The sequence below is a fragment of the Vanacampus margaritifer genome, chromosome 1 (assembly GCF_051991255.1).
Source record: "Vanacampus margaritifer isolate UIUO_Vmar chromosome 1, RoL_Vmar_1.0, whole genome shotgun sequence".
In the NCBI taxonomy this organism is placed as follows: Eukaryota; Metazoa; Chordata; class Actinopteri; order Syngnathiformes; family Syngnathidae; genus Vanacampus; species Vanacampus margaritifer.
This window is the reverse complement of record NC_135432.1, coordinates 23,728,771-23,753,029: the sequence shown is the minus strand read 5'-3', so window position 1 is coordinate 23,753,029 and position 24,259 is coordinate 23,728,771. Positions and strand designations below refer to the sequence as shown.

Genomic DNA, 24,259 nt, shown 5'->3' with positions numbered 1-24,259 from the left:
TACCATTAAAGTCTGATGCCATGCTCGGCCCACATTAGACGGTGTAGGCAAGAAAGCCTCACAATTTCAAGTCGCCCAACTGTCTATGATACCTGCTTCTTATTGGATTCCATGTGGGGCCTCAGAAAACCAAAACGGCCACATTCCTCATCAATTTGAGGCATGAGTCTTGAGATGGGTTATGATAGACCTGTCTTCCAAATTGTGTTGATTACTGAAACGATGCAAATTAATCAATTTGTTGGAAGCCAAAGTGTGTGTGTGTGTGTGTGTGTGTGTGTGTGTGGGTGGGGGGGGGGGCTTATCTATTGGAGAAAACAGGGATAAATTTAGCAAAACGAGGTCACTCTTCTACTGTATACTCGCCGTCATCTAGCTTGCACGGCAAATTGATGTTGCTGTGGCATTCCCATCCATTAAAGTCCAATCACTATCGTTAGGGTTATCATTAGGTGTTAATTGGATTGATGTGTCCCTTCTTGTTTCCTGCTCATCATAATGCATCTCTTTGTGCACGGAGGGGTGGAGTCAGTAATAGAGTTCACGTGAGCGCTCCCTCGTTTTGGATCTCGTCTCGGTCCTCGTCTAAGCCAGCAGGAAGACAGAAATAGCAAGACTTTAGCCTCATGTGCCTCCTTTCTCATAGAAATTAACATGCTTATCTTCAAGCTAATTTGCATTGCAAACGTTCACACACATTTGAGCTTTCTCTTTCAAGCAAGCACATCAGTCCTTTCTATCTGTGCTGTATTTATGTCCAACAATACATGCACACACGTACACTTTTCATTTGGCATGCTCCAAAGAATCGCAAATGTGCAGGTTCCATTTACAGAGCCGAGGATGAATTATTAAAATCATCAGGAGAGCTCATTTCTGTTGTTTTTCTTCTCTTTTCATGGAATTGAGGCGTAGTGATACATTACAACGAGGCCTATCATGGCTGCCGTTTCGTGCCAATAAAACAAAGGACAGGAGCAGCTCATTGGAGATGGGAAAGTGAATGCGTGGAAGCAGGAACACAAAAGGCGAAGCAAACACAAGCTTGTGTCAAATGGAAATGGGGACAGTGGCAGGCGCTTTTAAAAATGGTGACTGGCAGCAGAGGTGGGTTAGATTAAAAAGTATGTTTGCTCCTAACAAAAGAAAACAGGTGTGTTTCCATCTCCCACCACCCAGCAGCCCTCATCTACCTACCACCACAGCACATACACATACATTGGAAGCACCAAAATTAAAACATTATGCTCTTTAAACAGTCTGAAATGTACTAAAGTAAAATGTAAACATTTATTTTTATTGTCAATTAAGTAGAGTGGTGGTCGTAGTTTGTACAGCAACTTATGTTGCACATACCAGAACCATACAAAACCCCTAACTAGCTTGCTAGCTCTGGTTTAAGGTTTTAGTAGAAAGTACAGATAGCTGTTTCGCTAATTGAAGATTACCCAGCAACTACTGATGACCAGGGTTCAAAATTCAGTAACATTTCAATGTGAGTTAACATAACTATTAAGGGAAGATATGATCCCACTCAAATAGATGTCTCTTTAAATATTGATTATTCAAACACAAACAGAACAGCAAAATATTCAAAACACGGTTACAACAATACTTACAGACATATATTCTTTCAACTTTGTGAAAATGAGCCATATAAAAGCGAGCTTTACCACAACATTCTTCTTTGTGTGTTTTATCAAACCTTCATGTACACCACACTGCCCCATGCAACAGTGCCCCCTGCAGGCCAATTTATATGCATCAGATCCAGCACATATATCTCTACCGCAAGTAGAATAAGATAAATCCGTGTCCATGAGAAGTGTCCTATTTGAGTCAAATCTATTCCATGTTAAATAAAATAAGTTTTTGTTGCATCAAGTATCAATACTTGCTTCGGCAAGTACTCAAATATACTTGTACTCGTACTTGTAATTAAAACCGTGGACAAACTGATCTCAGGCCTGATTCAATCCTTCAACTTGCTTGGTAAAATAACATCACAGCGTTTCCATCCAATTCCCACGAGGGAGCTCAGGTGAAAATTGGACTGATGTGTGAAATATATATAATCTGCATGTAATCCATTGAGGAAGGAAAATGCACTCTTGACCAGGTTCATTCAATGACTACTGTTTGGCAGGATGTTACACACAAACAAATAAATTTAACCATATAGGGACAACAACTACGTACAGTACATTAGAGAAGCAAGGTGGGAAACAGTCAGCTGGATATACACAGTATGGACATGTATGGACAACGACTGCACTCTGTAAGGGTTGAACCAATAGATCATTTTTGTGGTCGACTATAATGTGATTAAAGTTGAATCAGAGATGATATTTTTTCAGCAGAGCACTTTTTTTTGCACCATGAACTGAGATATAGAATGAGATATATTTCAACAGACCGCAATAGAAATAAATAAAAACAAATAATACAATAAATACAACACCTCAAGCTCAACCACTGAAGCCATATTTTTCTAACTGCACATGGTTCTAAGTGTTAGATCTACAGTATCTATACTATCAGTGCAGTAGAATTCTGCGTGAAAACAGTGAATTTGTTCATTTAAACAGATGGTAGTGTGCTTGCATATTAACAGGATATGGATGAGGGCGGGTGTGCTCCAACAGCAGGTGTCCCATTGCACTCAGTAGGTACCGGTAAACACAGAAGCTTTATATGCAGATAGGAAGTGCTAAAACAGCCAAATGTTTGGCAAATGCTTAGGGACCTTGTTAGGGCATTAGTATTCAACCACGGCTTCCTCACGACAATACTGTAACACGCAGCGATGCTGATTAAATCAAAAGGAACTTAAATGAGCAGAATTACAGGCATTGTGGGCAGGTGATTGCCTTAAGGAGGATACAAACGCGCCCAATCATGATCAGTACATAATAATCCTTAAAGTACCACCAACAACTGCTCCCACGGAACAAATCTCAGTCCGATGCCATGTGCTACTTTTTAAAATGCTTGTTATTGTCATTTTTTTCATGAGCTGGTCTCTTAAAATGTGATTTTTTTTTTGTCACAAATAGTCACATAATTTTTTAAATTAATTTCTATTAATAACTTGTTAAAATAAGGCCAAAACATATCATTATAATTTTTTAGGTGCACCTCAACTCAATATAAAGTGCTTCAAAATGCTTCATACAGCAGTACATAGAATCTCTTTGAACTATATTTTATGCTAAAATAATTTTTTGTCTTACATATAAAATTAGAATGATATAAAATTGTTGAATTGCATTCCTGTGTTTGTTAGAAACTGAATGTTATGCTTGATTAGAGTCGTTCCCTTGGATCCAGAAGAGCAAGAGTTGCTCTTATAAAAAAAAAAATACAGTGGTATCTAAGCAACACTACAAGTTGTGTACAATTTGAATACAATAAAGGTTTTATGACAAAGGTGTCAGACTTCATGGACATGGATGGATAAGGTGATATGTTATAATAGGGCCAGGGACATTTGAGTGTCATTCTCAAGAGTGTGCAAAATAGTACTGACCTTAAGAAGAGGGACGAGCTGAGCTTTGCCGAACTTGTCCAACGAGATGAAAGTGAAGAAGGCCGAGACTGCACGATAGCTAACTTTCTCTGAGTCAACCAGTGAGGAGGCATCTACCACCACTTCTATTTCCATAGACTTGTTGCTGATGAAGGTGAGACGGCCTGTGACGGTGACCACACAGCCTTGACAGGGAAGAGAAAAAACGAAATGTCCTTTTGTGTCTTGCTGCTTTTTCAGGTTGATTAGATGTATGCTAATATATGCATGTAAGTTAGTAAAATAATGATGTAAACTGTGCGCGCTTTCATGAAAATAAGTATTCTTCCACTTTTGTCAGTGGGGTTGTTTCTTTAGTCAGTTTAATGTGCTCAAAGTGTGTTATTACTGTGGATTGCCATGGAAACGTGGAAGGGAGGCATTATCCCTGCAGTCTGATTTCTATTTTGAAGCGCAAATAATAATACAAGGAAAATGAACATGACTGAGTGAGCTGAAAAAGATTCTTTTGGCTGTCATATCACATAAATGTAGAATCCTATTATCTGCATGCTTTAGTAGATAAAGCATTTTTTGAAAAATTATGATTTTAAAATGAGCAAAATAAAACTGCTGCAAAGGTCTCGATCATAGGTGGGCAAACATTTGCGGGACACATTTGACTTTTTAAAACCGAATGTTTGGCCAGGTTATTAGTCGATAAGGCCAAACTTTAAAAGTGTATGTTATTTTATTAATAAAATGAAAATGTAATAGTTCTGTTATTAGTTAAACGAATATTTGATCAAATAATATCAATTTGTTTAATGTATACTACATTATATAGCCAATTAATAAATTACTTGAATAAATCAATTTCAATTAACCCATTTTTATTGTAAAAATAAATAAATAGCCAAGTAAAGCAAGAAATATAACATGATTGTTGATAATGTAAATGCGCAGCGGGCCGGATTAAAGAACAAAGTATGTGGCCCTTGGTACATACTTAAGATACAGTGGGCATAAAAAGTCTACACACCCCTGTTCAAATGCCAGGTTTTGTATATTAAAATTTAGACCAAAATTGTAAAAAAAATAATAATCAAAACCTAGATAAACTCCAAGTTAAAAGGTACAGTATCTAAAAAGGTATCTAGCAGAAGCCTGAATGTTTTGTGCATAAACTGACATTTGGAACTGCTGGAAGCACTTTGGTCAATATAGAGGAATACAGAAAAGGTTTCTGCAGTTTTAACTGAAAATATTATAATTATTTCCTCAACTGTAGCTGCCATTTTGCCCTTTTTACCTATAATAATAATACACAAAAAATGTGATTGAATAAAATGTTTTTTTTTGTCAGACACAAAACCTAATTGGTCTCGACCACCCTTTCATCGGCTCTTAATGCTTTCACAATATAGAGCATCATTAATGGGTATGAAGAATTCAGCATTCTCATGGTAACCTTTCTTAATCTTGCGATGAAAGTTGATGGCGTCCACAGAGGCGGTGACAATGTTGGTGTTGCAGTGGCGTGCTGCCACAATGCCCGCGACCTCATCCATCAGCTTCATGGTCACGCCTGTTCAACACACGAACAGGCATAGTTCAGTCACATGCCAGACATCTACAAGTATGGTCAGTAGATGTGTAAGCGTTTCCATCTGAAGGACCAGAAGAAGTTCATGAATTTCAAGGTACCTCTATATAAGCTAACACTGTTGTACAGTATTCTAGCAAAACTGCACACACAAAAATAGACAAATTGACAATTGTTTCATATTCCTTGCTGCTGTGAAAGTGCCACTGTGCCTCCCACAGCAGCATATTTGGTACTGAGAAAACAGGGTGATATTTATTTTGGGGTGATTTTTCACTTTTAAGACCACGTCAAATAATTCAGAAAGCTTACAGGGCACTTTGGCAGATTTCGCACTAAAAGTTGATTAATTTTTAAAGAGCTAGAAAGAAACAGTGAGAGCAATGAAAGCACAAATGTAGACGCACTTATTGATATTAGAGCTTACTTGAAATGAAGGAAACGAAATGAAATGTGCAGTTTGTTTGGCTGTTGTTTTACTTTTTCTACAAGTTGTTTGTATATTACTGTAGTCAGTGTACTGTACGTACAGTACTGTATTTCCATTGAAGTCCTGCTGTCTTGCTTTTCAATCAATGTCATTATCATTGGCTAAGAGACATGTCAATCATTGCAACAGCGCTACTGTGGCATATTTTGGAAGTGCATATGAAGAGGATTCAAAGTGAAAGATGGCAGATAGCGCATACATTTTATTTGAATAACTAACCATTGAATTGCTTGCTTCCTTCTCATTTACTTTGAAAAGAATGTAACAAACAATAGGTAACATATTACCTTTTGGAAGGAACATGTCCAACTCACAACTATTGGCTATGATGCATTCCGCAGGGTGAGCATTTTCATGTGATTTCTTTGGCATTTTGTCTCAGTGACATCTATCAACATCCACATGCCATTTCTGAAAGAACTGCAATTTCCAGTAATAAAACGTAGTTGCCAGATTCATTCCTCCTGAGTCTCAAACACAACACAAAATCAATAAGTCTGCTTTGGATGGCTTTTTTTGGCTCTGACCATCTGCACGGCGTAGGGAACCTGATGTGTGGGAGTACAAACAAGAATGTGCTGCCTGCTGCATTCACATAAAAGACAGTCTGTTCAGTTGATTTATAATAATGTTTTGTATTACTTCGACATTTGTTCCTCCTAAATTCATGAAAAGTCCTGTGTAATTTTGTTAATAAAGCTTTGTTCAAAGTTTCAGATGAAGCATCCTGTGCCTTGTGTGATTCGTCCACATTCAGCTGTGCCATCCGTGACTTCCCATGTTGTCAAAAACATTTCCATTCACAAATCTGATGCCACTTCTTAATGTCCAGTCATCTCCTCTGAGCTCATCTAGCTCTGTCTGGCGCAGTGACGCCCTTTAAATATCAGGACAACACTGATATTGGACATGCAGCTAATCCCTATCATATCACAATCGCTCAACAAAACAACACGTTCCAGTCCCAGATATTCTTCACTGGCAACTTCTATTCTTCCGAGATGGTTGATCCTGAAGACACACCTACCGTATAATCTAGCTCAAGGTCAACACCAGTTTCTAGATCAAGGGCCACCAACCCTTTTTCAAAGTAAGAGCTACTTCTTGAGGAGTGATTGATGCCAAGGCCTACCAGTTTCATACAAACTTCTGAAACAATAAATTTGCTAAAATTACCTGGAATTATATGGTAATAATTACACAGGCAATCTTAATGATTACAATGATTTAGGAAACAGATACTGTAAATATGAATATGCAACAGTTTATTTCTATAAATCTTAATCCAAATCCACACTAACCAAAAGTTTCAAATGAACACTTCAGTGGTGAGCTATTTTTAGAACAGGCATGGGCTACTCATGAAGCGCTTGGGGGCTACCTGCCTCGTGCCCACAGGCATATGTTGGTGACCCCTGGTCTAGATAATTAATTCTCAAAATGTGTGCAAGCCCCCTAGTGCTATGCAAAATAACCAATTATATTCAGCATAATGATAAACATTGATGAGTACAATTAAGTTGGATTTAACTTTTGCGTACAATTCATTTGCATTTAATCTTTCAGAACAATTTTTATTCAAACATTTTAGGTACAATCTTTATTGATAAAAAATAAATAGCAATTGAATTAGTAAAGTTTTTAATTATCCTATATTTAATCTCAGTGTTATGTTCAAACTGTGCATAATTATTATATTTTTTTTTACAGTGGTTTATAATAGAATAGATTATATTTATTCGGGGAAAAAAAGTATGCCTCATTTTGGATTACTCCAGGATTTACGCGCCACAATATTTTATTATGATGGTTGTATTTAGAGAGCTAAGAATTGTTTAGGTGGTATTTGAGGTAAAAGGTTTGCCAACTATTGGTCTAGAGGACTTGTAATCTTAAATAATTAGTAAGAATCAATCAAGGGTTAGACAAATCCCCTTAGTACTAAATTATTCATCTAACCAAGACATCATGGGCAAGTCTATGCTTCTAACATTGTAGGAAGCGTTTCAGCAAGGATGCTAATTCCAACTGACATACAATAAAATCAAACATATCCACAGAGAGTATCATTAAGGGTTTACTATTCTTTTTAGGGAGCACATTTTTATTTGTCCCAAATAAAAATGGCTTGGCGACATAATATAAATCATTTGTGCCCATCGACAGACACACAATGTGGCCACAGTTTAGAACAGCAGGTCAGAATGACCCAAATGTGTAGCACTGAATAGTAGACATTAAACATGGCACACATGACAGCAGTGTGTTACACAAAATCCTGAAAGAGAAGCACAGTGTGAAAAAAAGTAAACAATATTACAGCAGAAGAGTGACAAAATGTTGCACAACACAGTGACACAAGCAGCAAGCCAATTGGCAGTGAGCCATGAACTTGGCTGCCACAGTCACGTTTCTGGGATGTATCTTGGTTGACATCTGCTTGGTTCTTAAATCACCAAAGCTAATGATTCAAATATCCGTACTTCATCAGGAATTGCCGTCATTTTAGGAGAAAATCAAAAAGATGATCATTGTTAAACTTGGTGTCACACAGTGACTACTTGCCAGTGTGAGACCCCGTGACAGTACCCAGGGGTCAGCAAGTTTCTAACCAGAGGTTCACTCTAAAGTAAATCATACAGTTCCCATTACACCATGTACTGTAGAGCCGACGTAAAAGGTTGATGGTGCGCCTAAATGTGAGACTGAAAACGAGGACAAGCAAGGCCAAGACAGCCCAAGGGCCCCCATTACACATTCACAGGGTGACATGGCACACTATGACTCCCTTTGCCGTAGGGAGGGAACAAGCCAGAGGGTGGGTGAGGGGGAGAGGGCTGGGGTGCCATGGCGTTGCTGTGTGTGAAGAGGAGAGAGAGCTCACTCCAAAAGGGGAAAAAGTCCAATTAGTAAGCCAGTCCCCAGTGCAGCCCAGTTTGCCAAAGGGCAAAATACCTCTTGTGATCACACTCCTTGCCACCATCCCCACAAAATCTTCAAGTACACTGTGCTCCAGTGGCAGCAGAACAGTAGAAGGGGTTCTTCGAGGAAGTCTTCAGCCTTTCATATGAACCCCGTCCAGACTTTGCACATTACACGAGGAGGGAGTGAAAAAGAGTGAGGTCAGCGTGACCTCTTCACAGTCTTGACACCATAACATATATGGGCCACTCGGCTTCATTATTGAATAGACTAGCCTGCTGTGTTTTCAAGAAGAACAAAAAATATATATATACTTTTTAAATTCATGTAAATAAGTTTATAAGTGACTCATCTGTGAGAAATCTTAAGCTATTACTACTACCATTACTCTCTCAGCCAGAATATAAAATCGGTTAGAAGTTTTCAGCAAATTATTCAAATAAGCTTAAAGGTTAATTTTGCCGTTTAAAAAGGTAGTATTAAAGCTTTTTCTACATCATGCATGCTCCACCAATGCCCAGATGAGTACAAAGAGCCCTGACTGTTTTACTCTGACTGCATCTATCAGCTTTTATCTTCCTTTTATATATTTCTTTGAGGAGGGGAGGGGTGGAGTTCTTCTTACCTCATTAGAAGTCTTTGTTTGTCAACTGTGGCTGTCGCTTTAAGATCGTGCACTTACTCGCACGCGCACCATGAACCCCTGGCGGAGCCAGAGGGGAGGCCGGGGTGCCTCTGCTCAAATGTGATTGGACCCCACAGGCGCCAAATGATTGACATATCACGGCAGCATTGTTATCAATCAGACGCCTACTAATTGTTATGCCCCTCCTGCACATTAGCTGGTGCTATTTACCACAAAATGTTGAAATCCACCTCACTAAGAGTCTGAAGAAGAAGAATCTCCTGAGTCCAATCAAGATTACCTGTTTTTGGCAATGTCATGTTGGATTCCCCGTGAGACGTGAGTGACTGTTTAAAGTAACTTTTACAGTATGTTCAGATATATTGTTTTGGACGGACATCAATAAGTTAACGTTTTTTTGCACAAGCTAAATATAAATGCATGAGCTGAATGATGAACAGAGACGTGAAACAGGAAACCTCCAAATTAGGCCTTCCAAATTAAAAGCATAGGTTTCAAAATAAGATATTTAAACATCACACACAAAACAGCTTGAAGAATACTTAACACTTAGTATATATATGCCCTAACGTTTTTAGTCCAGAATTGGGGGATTTAATAACATTAATAACATTATGTGGATGTAAATAAAGTAGTAGTAGGAGGAACAAATAATTTTTTTCATAGGATGTGTGAAAAACAGAATAAGGGGACAAAATGTGACTGGTTCCTTCAACGAATGTAACTAAACAATTGTATGCGTTAAAATTTCATTCATGTTAAACACTGATTATTTAATAGACTTTGAATGTTTTTGTACATTGTTAATAAACAGCACATTATGTGCAAAAATCTCCTGCATGCTTAATATGTACAACATTTAGAGACTATAATTGAAATAAATTTATTATGAAACTAATTATTTGTCATAATCTTTGGATACTCTGAACCATCGTTACCCCCCCCCCCCCCCATTTATAAAAGTGCCATGAACGAACCTGACACAGATGCTGCAGTTACGCTTTGGGCCAGAGGTGGCAGTCACGAGCAAAAAAGGGACAAGCTGCACAACGATCCGATAAATGAGGCTTCAAAATGGCGAAAATAAAGCAATAATCATCCTTCTCAAATTCTGTAGGTTTGTCTGCTGAAAACATGCCCCATTCAACTGTCAACTGTCAGTCAAATAGCACACATCTCTTTCTTATGTCTTAACAGGGTTGAGATGCAAAAATATGTCCGCTTAAAACCACCGGTGGCTGGATCCCACCAAGTTGTTGCGAGAATTTTCCATGCTGTGACAACGAGGTATTCTAAAGCAGCCATGCCACCATGAATCCCCTACCCGCCTGCTGGCTGTCTGTCTGTCTGGTTTTACTTATTTTTCCCCAGACTCCATTCTCCGCGCTGGCATGCGCACAATTACGGTTGACAACAAGGCACTCTAATACAATAACGTCTGAATGGAAACTCTCTTTTCAGGGTTGTACGCATGGCTAGTGAGGTAACTGCAGCATCACAGTTCGCTTGCAAAGGCGCTTATACGTTCATCTATAGTGGTGGAGGAGCGACTGAAATGGTGAACAGTTTAACGTTGTATCTCCCCATTTGAGTACAGTACTACATTTTTCATTACTGGCACGTTTTCAGCAATTTCCTTTAATTGTGTATATTGTATTTAGAAAACAAATCTCTGAATTCCCTTTACATGGTCTTCTTTAAAGCAGCACTTACTAAGCATCCAAGCAGAAATCTCCATGCCATCCCCGGGGATTGCTAAGAAACGCTTTGATGTATTAACCAGCAGAGTCTTCAATTATTTTCTTTCAAATGAAATTTTTTTTAATATCAGAATTACAATTTCTTGTTGGAAATTTTTGTACGCCCCAGCAGGCAATCATGATTTGCTCACAATTACCCCTCCAATACTGTTTATTATTATTCTTGATTTGCTGGGTTTTGGTCAAAGCAACCATTACATTGACGCCCATCTGGTCCATGGGTAAACTTAGAACTACTGTTGAGGTCCTTTCACTTCTTAAGCTCTCATCGGTTGGCCTGTGCTCACCTTCTTATCCAGCCCCCTGCAAGTGCTTTGATCGTGGACAGCATCAAATTGCTCAAACTGCCTCCTAATGAGCTGTAACTATGGAAACGGATTCTGTTAATGTTGGTGCCTCCCAGCAATCTCCCCACGTCAGTGCGGAAACCGCCATAAACTGTTGTTTTTCCAAGTATTCTCCTCAAGGCTTTACTAAGCACACTGCCTACAGAATTACAGAGAAGTGCTGACTCTGTTATTGTGCACACTCAGCAACAGGCAGAGACACTGAAATGGAGTTTCTGTAATGGAAATGTTAGATTTAATAAGTGGATGTTTATTATCGGGCTTGCAGTGGTGCAGAAATGAGAGCTGAACTGAGAGCAATTTCTATTACTTTGCCATATTGTCATATATTGACACGCTCTTCAAAACACAGGTATTTAATCATTTATTTCTTTAGTTCTGTTAGAAACTAATTCTATTGTAAATTCAAGATCAGACCAGTACATGTCTGCTGTGTATGCTCGACCTCTCATAATTTTCAATTTATATCATCAAGATTTACAAATGACAGGTAACACCTAAGAATGGGAATGTAGTTTAAGTTAAAGCTGCTCTATGTGACAATTTGCCCTAAAATATCTTTACAATATCCTTTTTATTTGACCAGTTATGACTGAAAAATATTCTAGATTAACACATTAAGTGTTCACAATGGGTATTCCTGCAAGCCTCTGGTCAATAGTTTTCAGGCTGGATTCAGGTTTGAATTTCTTGCCCCCAGTGAAGCCATGTGTGCATAATGTATAAGTGAAGAAGGGTGTGTGCAGTTTCATCTTTCCGCCACAGGTGGCAGTAGTGATTCGAAATTGAATTTTCTGCCTTCAGTACCTTTAATTTGCATATCGCTGTTGTCGGGCCAAAACCAATCGTCACTTTTCAAGAGACCCCAAAAACGGCATGTTTTTTCAACCATTAACATTGATCATCAAATAAAACAAGCCATTTTCAACACTTTAAATTGGTGAATAATTCGTACAAATGACACCCACACGGGTGGACTGATCACAAGTATAGATTTTTGAAAAAAATTGAAATTTGCCAAATTGTGACTTTCATGATGTATGATTGTATGTTGGAATTGAAATAACATCTCTCAGAGCTATAAGCACTTTTACGATGCAGTGATTGCAGTGCTGAGATCTCAACTGAATGCAATATAACAGTGCTTAATAAATATACTGTATTAGGCCACCTGTCAAAAAACTAGAAAAGAACATCCAGTATCATGAAGTGCTTCAATGCAAACTCTTTCGATTTCAATGAGCGCTCAAGGTTTTAACATCTTGAACAGGAATGAGGAACTTCAAACGGAATTCCAATGTTAATATTTTTATTAATATTAAACCTCCCCTGCCAAATAATTGTCGTAAAAACAAACTTTGAAATGTTTGTTGTTGTTTTAAAATATTTTAATTTCTTATTTTAATTAGACCGCAAAGAGGTGTACCAGTGGAAATCAACTGGTGTTTCCATGGAAACAGGTGGTACGCTTCCTTAGAACATGGGCTAACCATGGTGGGGGGCAAGATTAATGAGGAGAAGAGAGCCGACAACTGTGAACATGCAGCAAAGAAAAGAAATGTTCAAGTGAGAGTTGAAGGGAATGTTAAATTTAAAGATATCACACTCCCTCTAGTAATTAACAACTTTTAGAACATTGGCTGGAAACATCGTCGCAAACCCTGCCCGTGCATTTAGGCCGCTATTGTCCCGTTCAGTTCTTTTTCTTTTTTTGGGAGTGTTCAGTACTGTGTATGTAGGTGCACTGGAGTTAATGAACCGTGTTTTAATTTCATTTAAAAGTCTTCAAACTTGTGTTGACTTTTTATATCCAATGTGTCTAATGAGGTATAGAATTTCTCAAGTCATATCACCATAAATAAGCAAATAATGCAAGCGCACTGAAATTATACTAATCACTTGATTCACTGTACAATACCTCTTAAAAAACACTTAACAGCTCGAGAACTGCGATTGTATCCATTTGGATTTCAACTTTAGTAAGCGCTTCCTGCATTGCATACAATAAATGATTTGTTCTAATCAAGGTTTATAGGTACTGCTCATCCATGAGTGAGATTGTATCCAAATTTGCACCCCTTCATTACACAAAAACAGGACGTTATTTCAAATTGACAAGGCAGAAAATGCACAATCATATATTATGATACAGTCACTGAATAATTTCATTGTGTATTTGAATTGCATCCATTTGTCTTACTGTTTAAATAGATGCGATGTCACCTATTTTCAATAACAGCACTCCTGACGATTTTCTGTGTTAACCAGCATGTAACGAGCTCTTGAATGTTCCTGTGTTTATGCGTGTGCTTTACGTCTCCTTAGGCTGCAGCTAACTAGGTCACATTTCCGTGGAGCGGAGGGAAAACATATAGAAAATGATTAGTTTGTATTCTCAAATAGAAGTTAATTCTCCCAAGCAAGAAATGGAGAGAGCGCAGAAGGAGGAGAAGGAAAAGGGAGGCTGCCTGACCTGACTCGTGCTTATGTAAACAAAATAAGTGTAGCGCAAGCAGCAGCAGTGAGCAATGGGGAACATTGCCCTAATGAGCAATAGCATGTAGAAAGACAGTGTGTGTTTGTGTGTGTGTTGTTCCATTTGATTCTTAATTGGACAGATGTCTCAGCAAGCTCTCCAAATTAAAAAGCCAAGCATGACACGTGCAACATTTATCCGTCCCGCCCTGTTTGCTTCGATCTCTCCTCCTGCCCTCCACGCGCTCTCTCCTGTTCATCTCGCTCACATCTCTCTTGTTGTCCTCATGCCCTCTTTACACCCTTGACATTGGCAGAAATGCCAGCAGGACCAAAACCATATATAGTGTAAGGACAGCTGCATTTGGAAACAGCCCTTAAATTCAATAATTATCATGTAAAGAGTATTTCCAGAGCAGTGGAAGCTGTTACAGCCTCAACTCCACATTCTCTTCTAGTTTGACTTCTTTTTTTAGTCATGTATGTTTGTAAATTGTCATTCGCCACAATTAAATGGGGAAGGGGTTGTAAAATAGCTTAATTTAGCTTTGTTGCTATACAGTAGGTGCTGTTACTTTTCCAATCATTTTATGAATGTTCTCTTCCGTGCAGGACAAACTATACCAACTTGTAGGTCATAAGATACATATAATTAACTGATTCGAGTGATCTAGACACTTTTTTTTTTATTGTTCCCTCTTCTACATCCTTTGTGATTCATCCCAATTCCCTTTTCTTTTTTCTCATCTGTGGGAGTCTCAACTTCACCCTACCCCGAGGGACATCCACACAACACGATAAGGCCTGCGGTCTGCTTCAGTGTTGAAACACAAACACAAGAGGCGCCGCTTCCTATTGCTTTGTATTGCTTACGTTTGAGACAGTAGGAAACAAAGTAGCACCTGTATTTTACTATGTGGCTTGTTGTGAACCTATTCCACAATTATTATTTGACTGCAGTGGATGAATTGTGTGTATTTGTGTGAGAATTGGGATTGTGCTCTGGACAGGTAAAATGGCTGCTTCTGCTGTCTGCCTATCAACGTGAGAGCAAATACACATGCATGCCCACCCACTATAACTTCCAAATGTTTAATTTCTGCTATATTTTATTGAGCTCCAAATGGATAGTCAATCATAAATGAAGCCACAAACCAGCCCCAATATGCATATTTTAGGTCTTAAATCCACCCCTGGGTCCAAAGCCAAGTCCTGACAGACTGAGATACTGCCAGCGCAAAAGCCATAAGTCAGGCTTTTTTTTCTCTCCCACTCAACAAGGTGTCGAAACAGCTATGCAATAATTATGAAGTGTTAAGCCCTCTTTAGGCAGTGCCTATAAATGTGTCAAAAGAATCTGGTCCAATAAGTCAAAAGTTAACTAAAGTGCAAACTATAATTGATGAACGCATATTGCTGTATGTGTCATAGCACAGTGCCAGATGATACGGTTCCACTCAAGTCCTGCAGGTGGCGCTAACATTAATTGTAAAAGTGGGTGTAAATACCCACACAACAAACTTTTTATATCACAGCTACATCATTAGGGGCCGTTGTACTTTGCTGAAAAAATATCAGTGAAAAAAAAATATCATCACATTAAAATCTGTAGTCGCTCAACTCCTAGTAGCTATTTTACATGCTGTCCTTTTTCATCCAGTTTGGAATGACTGAGGCAGGCCAATGAACTCACCTCCATGGACGTAATCGTGTAGTGTGCAGTCAGACGGGCCCACCAAATGGATCAGGCTGGACTGGCTGAAGCCAACTGTGTGCTTCTCTACAATGCAAAAGAACATGACATTACATTACATGTGTAAGTGCAAGATGCTAATGTACTTATGACCGCAGACTGAGAAAGACAAGCATGCTGTACTTTTTGGCACGTATTCTATTTGAATGCCCATAATGAGATTTAAGGAATACTTAATGATGCTTCATTTTGGATGTCATGTATTATGTTCCTTTTATATGGGTGATACCTGGCTTGGGTGGAGGTGGCACAACTTCTTCAACCATTTCTTTGGTTTTCAGTCTCGCTGTCTTCTGGGCCTCGTAGCGCTTCCGACCCTCCTCCTCTTGCTGAGCGTCAAACTACACAAACATTGGAAAAACTGTTGCCATGTGATGGTTTTTGTTGCTTTACAATTATGCAGAGGATTTTTTTCCCACTTGTTCTTCACATATTGAAATTGCATCCTCTCCTTTACCTCGCATGTGGTAGGTCAAGATAGCAAAGCGCTCATGTAGGGGGTCTTATCACATTTCACATTTCTGAGAATAATCTATATATTGCTCTTCTTGGTATCTTGGTGAGCGAGGAGACTTCTCATATCTTAGAAGACTACTTTGTGATATGAAACAGAGATGAGAATTAGTCTATCCCAGCAAATTTTGGGCGAGAGGCAGAGTATATCCTAAATCAGTATATTATGGAAATTCTACAACATATTTATAGTAGGAACTAAGTCATTAAAATGGCATTCAGGCAAGCTGAGTAAAATGGGTCTTTGAAATGCTGCATGACTATTACTTGATCAGTGGGCCTCTCTCCGTGACAGATAGAAGCTTGGTGAAATGCCAAACTTTGGTTGATGAAGGTTAGGGCAGCTGTGGTTTTCCACGTACCTTGATGGGCGGCACCTCCATGATCTTGTCGACATTCTGCAGAGAACAAGGTACGTACCACAGCACCGCCCTGTTGACCAGCTTTTTGGCACCTGCAGTCACAGAGAAAAAGGTCAAAGTCCTCTAGTCAAGGAAAATGTCACTGAGAATCAGACAGCGTTCTTCTCTCAATACATTTTGAAACTGTGATCAATGAGGCGGGCAGCCTGCAAAGCAATCACTAATTAGCAGTGAGTGTAACCTGTTGCAACAAATAGAAAGTTCACAAATACAAATTGACATAATCTCGATCAACCATCTTGGAATCTGACATCATTCTAAAATAAAGGATATTACTTTAGAATTGCCAAGTAGGAGCTTTTTTTTGTAATGTTTTGCTAAACTATTTGTAGCAAAATGCCAAACCAGTCTCTTGCCAAAATCAACTTTAAAACAAACTCAAGCCCACATTAACTCCTATTTTTGCATAGTTCCAATACAAGTAACACTGAGGAGGATTTGTTCTGCCTTGCAGCACCAAGAGGCAGAAGATCAGACAACAAATCTTGCAAAAATCACTTCTCATAGAAATCAGGCGGAGAGGTTGTCATGGTGATATCTGTTCTATTCTGCCAACAGTTAATTTGATAACTGTGAGGCTATTTTGAGGCATGCTTACTCATGGCTACACCATCTCATGGTGTTTTATTTGGGGTGAAGACATTTGTACGTATCTGATGAAAATTAAAAAAAAAAAAACATTGTGAATGTTCCTTCAAGTTCTAACAAAGTATAATAAGATAATAGAAAAAAATGCAACAGGCTATTTTGACATAATAGCTAAGTGCATTGAGACAATACGCAACAACAATAGCACAGGCAAAAGCAGACTTCTCTTGGGGAGTAGCATTTGCATCTTACACCCGAGTTAGAACTGCGCTGACAGTCGGGCAGCGTTGCCATGCCGACCGTGCTCCTCTATTCCTCCATTCATTGGCTCCCGCCCTAGTCAGCTACCAGGAAGTTGCCCACAGGAGAAAGAGTCATATTTGCATATCCTTGACTCTATCAAGACTGTTAGAGTCCAGTCTATTATTAGCCACTGCTGGACGTTTTAAGTCAACTGTGTTTAGGATAGAGGAGGGGAAGAGAATAAAGAGGGTTGAAGTAGGTGGCTGTTGAGGACCATTCCCACATGACCTTTTTGCCGGAATCTAATCAGGGAGTTGGTTTTCAATTTCCAGTCCTTCCACATTGAATGACAAACATGTTTGGCCATGTTGCCCTTTCAACAGCAGCCCTCGTGTGTTCACTGAAGCAGCATGATGACCTCATTAAGGTTACGGTTCATGCACACTCTTATTAAAAATCTGCATCTGGGAATTCATCCAGAAACATATTTTTGAAAGCCTGGCGTACATTCTATATTGTAGTTCATCCCAAAGATGATTGATTGGGTTCTTTCACACCCAACTTATGCTTAACAAAGCATGCCTTTATGGGCCTTGCTTAGTGCGCTGGGGCAGAATCATGCTGGAACAGAAACGGGTCTTCTCCAAACTGTTCACACTTAGTTAGAAGTGCTCCATGTCGTGTTAAGGCAAAGCTTAGTGGAGCAGGAGTTTGCATTGTTTGCTTATTTATTTTTTACGAAAAACACGGTGACCCTTTAGGAACAACCTATCAGACAGAAGGAATGACAAGGCAAGGTGTCTTAGGGTTGAATACAAAACACAAAATAAAAAATTTTACTTAATAATGAATTGGTTTCCATATTATATATTTTTTTGTCAAGTAACATTAACTCTTTGACTGCCAGACGTTTTCAGAAAAGGGATGCCGTGGGTGCCAGCCGACTTAAGCATTTTTGACTGATCTTTCAAGGTCCACAGAAAATGATGTGTTTGGACTATGGAAACACACATACTACCAAATGAAGGATTGGACTCTCATCTTTCATCAGAAAAAAAAAGTTTGTTTCTACCTTATTCCGTTTTTCAGTAATCAACAATAGAAAATGGTTAGTTTCACCTCTGTTTTGAAACAAACGTCTTTTAACGTCTTTGGCACTCCTCCATAGGATTTTACTAAACGTTATTTAACGTTTTTGGTAGTCAAAGAGTTAATGAGATTTTTGGCTATGAGCCGAAGTGATGTCAGAACCACAGGAACCATTTTGCGCATTTGAGTAAGTCTGTTTTGTTAACAAATTGATCAGTTACGTAGAAACTGCAACTGTGTTGGGCTGTCAGCATTAAAATGTTTTGAGTCATTTTTGCCTCTTAAACTGCCTTTAAAAAGAAGTCTGACGGATCCTGGCAGCGTATTTGCGACACTCACATACCGGCTAGCTGCTAGCTACTAGCCGGTGAGGCTTGGAACAAAACAGAAGCCTAGCGAAGGGTCCTCAGGCAGCTCAGAGGATTCACAGGCAACGTGTAATTTAGCAACACTGCAATAGACAGCAAATGTTATCACCTCTTTTGTTCTAAAAACAAAAAATACTTTAAACTGATCAATTTAGTGTAACTAGTAACACAATTACAAATGAGTCATGCTACCAAAGTAGCAGATGTGGCTAACATTGGCTTGCTACGGTGCTAATGCTAGCAAATGCTGCTACTTTGTTGAAGTTGGACAGCGTGTTCTCTCTCTTGTGAAGTGTTGCCAAAAACTGCAAACTCACTTTAAATGACACTTTACATGTCTATAAAAATAGTGTCTTTGTACATGGCTATAATGCAAGTTTCACCCCCTCAAAAAGGTTTGTGGAAAGGGAATCGTTTTTAAATATGCATGCACACTTTTGCTCTTCATATCATTACGGTATGTTCTGCAAGGGTTTTTACAGTATTTTGGGACTAGTTAGTGTATTGTAAACAATTTTATGGGCCACTTTTACAAAGTAATTGCAATTAATTTAATGTTTCTGTTTTGTTTTGTTTTTTACAATGGCCTTTGAGGCACTGCAGCGCAAGTGGCGCCCCATGCTTTACTGTGCATCAATCCAAGCCCACTTAAGAAAGCATTACCTCCTTCTTATACTAGTTGGCGGAGGTAATTTGGTGGATTGTAATTATTGCCTTTGTGCAGACAAGTCCCTCCAGTGCTGTTTTTGCGTCCTTCAATCACCATTAATCCAATTTAAAGGGATTAGTCACTATTTAAGAAGGTGTTGACATGATCATTTTACCGTACGTATACTTAATTTTTACCCCATAGTGTTTAAATAACTAATAGCAGTAGTCACTGTGATCGTCATGTTCTCTCTCTCCCTCGCCTGCTTTATCTACTTTATGTAGTTTTATCACTTGACTTATTACTGTCTGTAACTTTGTCACCCTTCTACTCTTCTCCTTGTCTCATATGCAGGACTTTCAAACACAGCATATTATTTTTTGTTATTGCTATTTCTACCTCGAGCACAGTGTGTTCCAGACTGAGGGATCCAAAACGCAGATTTGTCCATTGCGCCGTGCCAAGGCTAAAATACTTTTAACTGAAGCACACTCCGGCCTGATGGGACGAGATGATTTCAAGCCAGAAGTTTTTGACATCGAACTGTGAGGCGTTCACATCTGAATACCTGAGATGTCATGACATGGATGATTACATGAAAGCGCATAACGCATTTAGCAAATGCGCCTTTGTAGGCTCACAAAGCTAACATTCAGAGTTTGCAGTTGAATGACCCATCAGGATCACGGCGAAAACTGTCATGCTTATTTTAAGCCTCACCCATAATGCATTGCTCTCAGCTGTGTCTATGCATGCGTATGTGTGCGTGCATGCTGCATGGGGCATGTTGGGGTGGGGGGGGCACTGTGTGTACACTGTGTGTGTGTCTTTATGCAAATGTGTGTTTGAATGTGCATGTGACCTCTCTGTGTGTGTACAATACATGCGGATTGTGTGTTGCCATTTGTGAATGGTCACCAAAAGCCTGATTGTGACCACGTTTGTGTTTAACTCGCAATGTGAGACTTTGTGTTTTTACCAAAAATGCACCATTACTGTACGTGCGCATATGCAAATCTGTGTGCGTGTGTGTGACTGCGCATCTGTGTAGAGTGCGCATGAGCGTTGTGCACAGCGGGGACAATCATCACGGCTTGTGCCCACAGTAGGCAGGATCCCCCGGGGGGGCCGTGACTGAGGCCTGCCTGACGAGATCCTGGCTGACTGACTGTGGAACCTGGATGCCTGCCTGCCTCCAACACACGAAATACACACAAACAAATCCATTGATTTACATAAAAATTAACTAGGCAAGAACAGGAATGTGAAAGGTCCTCCCTCTAGATCTTTTTGAAAAAACGCAAGTGTGTGCGTTCAGTGTGTGGGTGCAACAAAGTGTGGGTGCGTGGCTTTGTCCACGTACAAGGTGTCAGTACGCGCATACTGTATCAGCCCTACACCGAGCATGTGTGTGTATGTGTATGTGTATGTGTATGAGACGTGTTCAGGTGCACCCACTTGGCGTCTATGTGTGACTGGACCACAGTGTGTGGGACCTGATGCTAAGCCGACATGACAGAAGCAAATAATGTCTGCTCCCGTTATCTTCTCTTCCCCCTCGGCCCCGCAGGAACCTTTTAAAGGGGCAAACACTGATACAAGCACACATGCACAGACGTGCACGTATGTACAGTATGCCATGCATATGCACATTCCGCCGGGATATAATGAACCATGCACATAGTGCACACGCAAAAAGTATCAATGCACAAAGACAAAATGTGACTTATGCCAATGTTGCACACTGAGTTCCACAGTCCAAAAGTCTGAGAATGAACACTGCGTACTTTTTTTTGCCGAGCTGAAGCTACCTGAATAGAAGACTACAATTATTTAAAACACTCAAATAATCTGATTTAATAGTTTTGACGTCAAATGTTTCATTCAAGAGTGCTGGGAAATCTGAAAAAAATATATAGTTTGGAGCTAATGAGGTCTGAAGCATCCCAGTCAAAAGGGGTGTGTGCCAATTGTAATAGATCATTTTGGACCTGGCTAGTCCACTAACATCATCAAACACAACTTTGGAGATCAGGGGTTGCCATGGAAATAACACAAACATAACTATTCTCCTTATTACAAGACAGCATGCTACCAAGGTGACCGCACTGTTTAGCAACACTATATATTTCAAATTTCTGAAAGGTTTTTATAGCAAATGATATTTCATTATGATAGAGTGGACATACACTACATACTTATTGATGTAAATTATGAAATTGTTCCACTGTTTCAGCCTCCATTGAAAAAAGACAAGATGCTAATTGTAATGTCATAGAAACAGAGCATCCAACAAGACCAACAAATGTCTCTTAAAGGGGCAGTTATCCCAGAAGTAGACAGCAGGGAAGGACACGTGCAGAATGTTTATCAAATAAAATGTGCACAATAAGAAGGTGCAAAAAATGGTTTGGTATCATTTAACTACTTCTGCAGTTTGCAGAGTAGTATGTGGGACAAGCCAAAATTGTGTACATCCATTTAAAAATGTGATCTAAAATGAAGGAAACACATTGTAAAAAACTTTTCATTGTACTGGTATGTGGGCAATTGCTTGGCCACTTAAAATAAGACCTCACAGCTCGATTATTTTGCCATATTTTGCTATATTTTCATGATCACCAAACACACAGTAATACAGTAACAGTGATATTGACTAAACTATGATTTATTTTGTTAGGAGTTGCTTTGAAGCAACTCAAAGTGTGAATATCCTTCATTAATACAGATTCTCCAATATTACTTTTTACCAATGTACTGAATGAAACATTCCATAACATTCTTCCAAGTATTTGAGTGTGTAATTGTTAGCTCTTTGACTGCATCTCTTCCTACCGTAGATTAGTGATTTCCAAGCACACGTTGAGTAATTGGATTTGTGAGTAAACTGAGATCCCTTTTTTGTGAGATTTTTCTTGGGTAAAGAGTTCGGGTGGGTCACACCAAGGACGCCTGTTGAGCCCCCAAATGTCATGGGCCTCATCAATGAAACACTAAAAGAAGGAGGGTGCAGGCTGTTAACCACTAACCCCAAAATGTCATCATCTGTCTTGCTTGTCTCAAGGTGCCATGCGGTTCCGAACACTCCAGATTTTAACAATATTTATTTAAAGGCACTGTCCAACGTTTGACTCAAAAATAAACACTTCTTAAATACAAGATGTTTAAACATCAACTCCTTCTCAATCTACACCTCTGGGCTTCTGTTAATGTGTGGTGGTGATTTTGTCCTCAAACTCCCCCCCTCCCAGCCTGAATTAGGAAATTTTGTGTTTGTTTTGCCAGCAGCGGGACGTTCAGAGTGTACAGACAGTTGTTTACTCTCCAGCCAATTGCAGAGTGGGGAGTGGCGGGGGGCGTGTCACTGTAGGCAGACGGGATGTTGAGTTGTGTGACTAGAGTGAAAAAAATAAAGTATACCACAACAAAACGTGCAGCGTATAATGCTCGGTCGAAAACGAGAGTAAATCTTGGCTTGGCATTTACCCGCTTCCGAGCTCTGAAGGAGCGGCTTGGACTGAAGAGCGACGCAGAGTTGGCCTGCTTGCTATTCGACAGGTAAGCGCCGAACAGAACAAAAAATGTTAGCTTGCTGATTTAGCGAAATGCTAGGTTAAGTCACATTGGCAAGCGAAACTCGGCAATATAGAACGAGGGTCGAACTTTTTTTTCATATTCTTATATTTACACCTGCCAATAAGTGAAGCTAAGCCAAATGGCTGTGGCAACCTTTGGGGGTGGGTTGCGGGTTGGGTAGTTTCCGACGCTCTGGACGGGCCGTGAAAGCATCACAGGCTGTTTTTTTGGGAAGCTACGCGCGCTATTGGCTGTTTTGTTCTTGAAAACTGTTGTTAGCGCCACACTTGTCCTGATTATTTCATCATCGTTACAAGGCGAATGTCGGCGATCGCCAGTGCATAGTCTCGGATCAGTAATGTGACCATTTGCAAGATACCTCGTCACTCACTCTCGCAGCTTGCTTGACTGAGTGCGGTCAGAGGCAGGGGGCGTGAACGTTTAGCTCGTATGGGTTGAACCATGGGAGGGGTCCGTTTTGAATTGTTTGTTTACAAACAGAAACGGTTTGATAACAAAACTCCGGACAGTGCCTTTAAATTTTGGTGTGACATTTTTATTTCATCTGTCCTGGCTAAATAAATGTTGCAAATATAATCATTGCACAAGTTTAGAGGTTCCCGCACTGGAATAGTACCCTTAAATGGGAAAAAAATGAAAAAGTTTGTACCTATGACTGGTAGAAATGGACTCTCCCGCACACTTGTTTTTGGCAAATACTGAACGTATGCTGTTCTCCACTTGTCATCTCATATCGCAAATGCATGTCTGTCAACGTGCTCCCAACCCAGCAACCAGCCAACCAACCAGTAAAAGCCTGTTGCTAGGGCAACAGCTGTCTAGGGGATACTTCTTGTTTCTCACACCTCCTTCATCTTTCGCTCCTTTTCCCACCCTTACTCAGTCTTCTTTCATTCAGTCTATGGTCCTTCCATTCAACAGTGTACCCATCTGTTGTGTCTGAGGATCATTAAAAGTTGCTGTGATGTAGCAGCACCTTCTACACCGCAATTAAATCATTGGAACATATTCATAAACACAAAAAGTAGTGCTACATTTGACCAAAAAAGGAAGCCTGCGTGTGTGCGTGTGTGTGTGCGTGCGTACGTGCGTGCGCGCGTGCGCTTGTTTTCTGTGCCTAAACAAGACCCATGCCAGATGTTATGTTGTGTGTGCTGCCCTCTACTGATCAAACAGCAGAAGTACAGTACTCTAATTTTCTCATTCATTTGAAGCAGCATGTTTATAATTAAGCAGACACAGCTTTATTTATATGTAATATGTATGATATGTTTAAAACAGTG

General features: G+C 39.6%; 1 protein-coding gene across 2 annotated transcripts in view; it reads right to left on the bottom strand.

Annotated features, from left to right (window-relative positions):
• The window catches only part of acot7 (acyl-CoA thioesterase 7), a 41,499-nt gene that overhangs the window by 8,416 nt on the left and 8,824 nt on the right, over positions 1-24,259 (bottom strand). For both annotated transcript variants that reach the window (XM_077585465.1, XM_077585457.1), the window contains 5 exons: positions 16,383-16,474; positions 15,737-15,848; positions 15,448-15,534; positions 4,980-5,096; positions 3,530-3,714 (listed from right to left, as the gene is read on the bottom strand). In XM_077585465.1, coding sequence (XP_077441591.1) covers positions 3,530-3,714; positions 4,980-5,096; positions 15,448-15,534; positions 15,737-15,848; positions 16,383-16,474 — 593 coding nt within the window. The remainder of the gene's footprint in view (positions 1-3,529; positions 3,715-4,979; positions 5,097-15,447; positions 15,535-15,736; positions 15,849-16,382; positions 16,475-24,259) is intronic.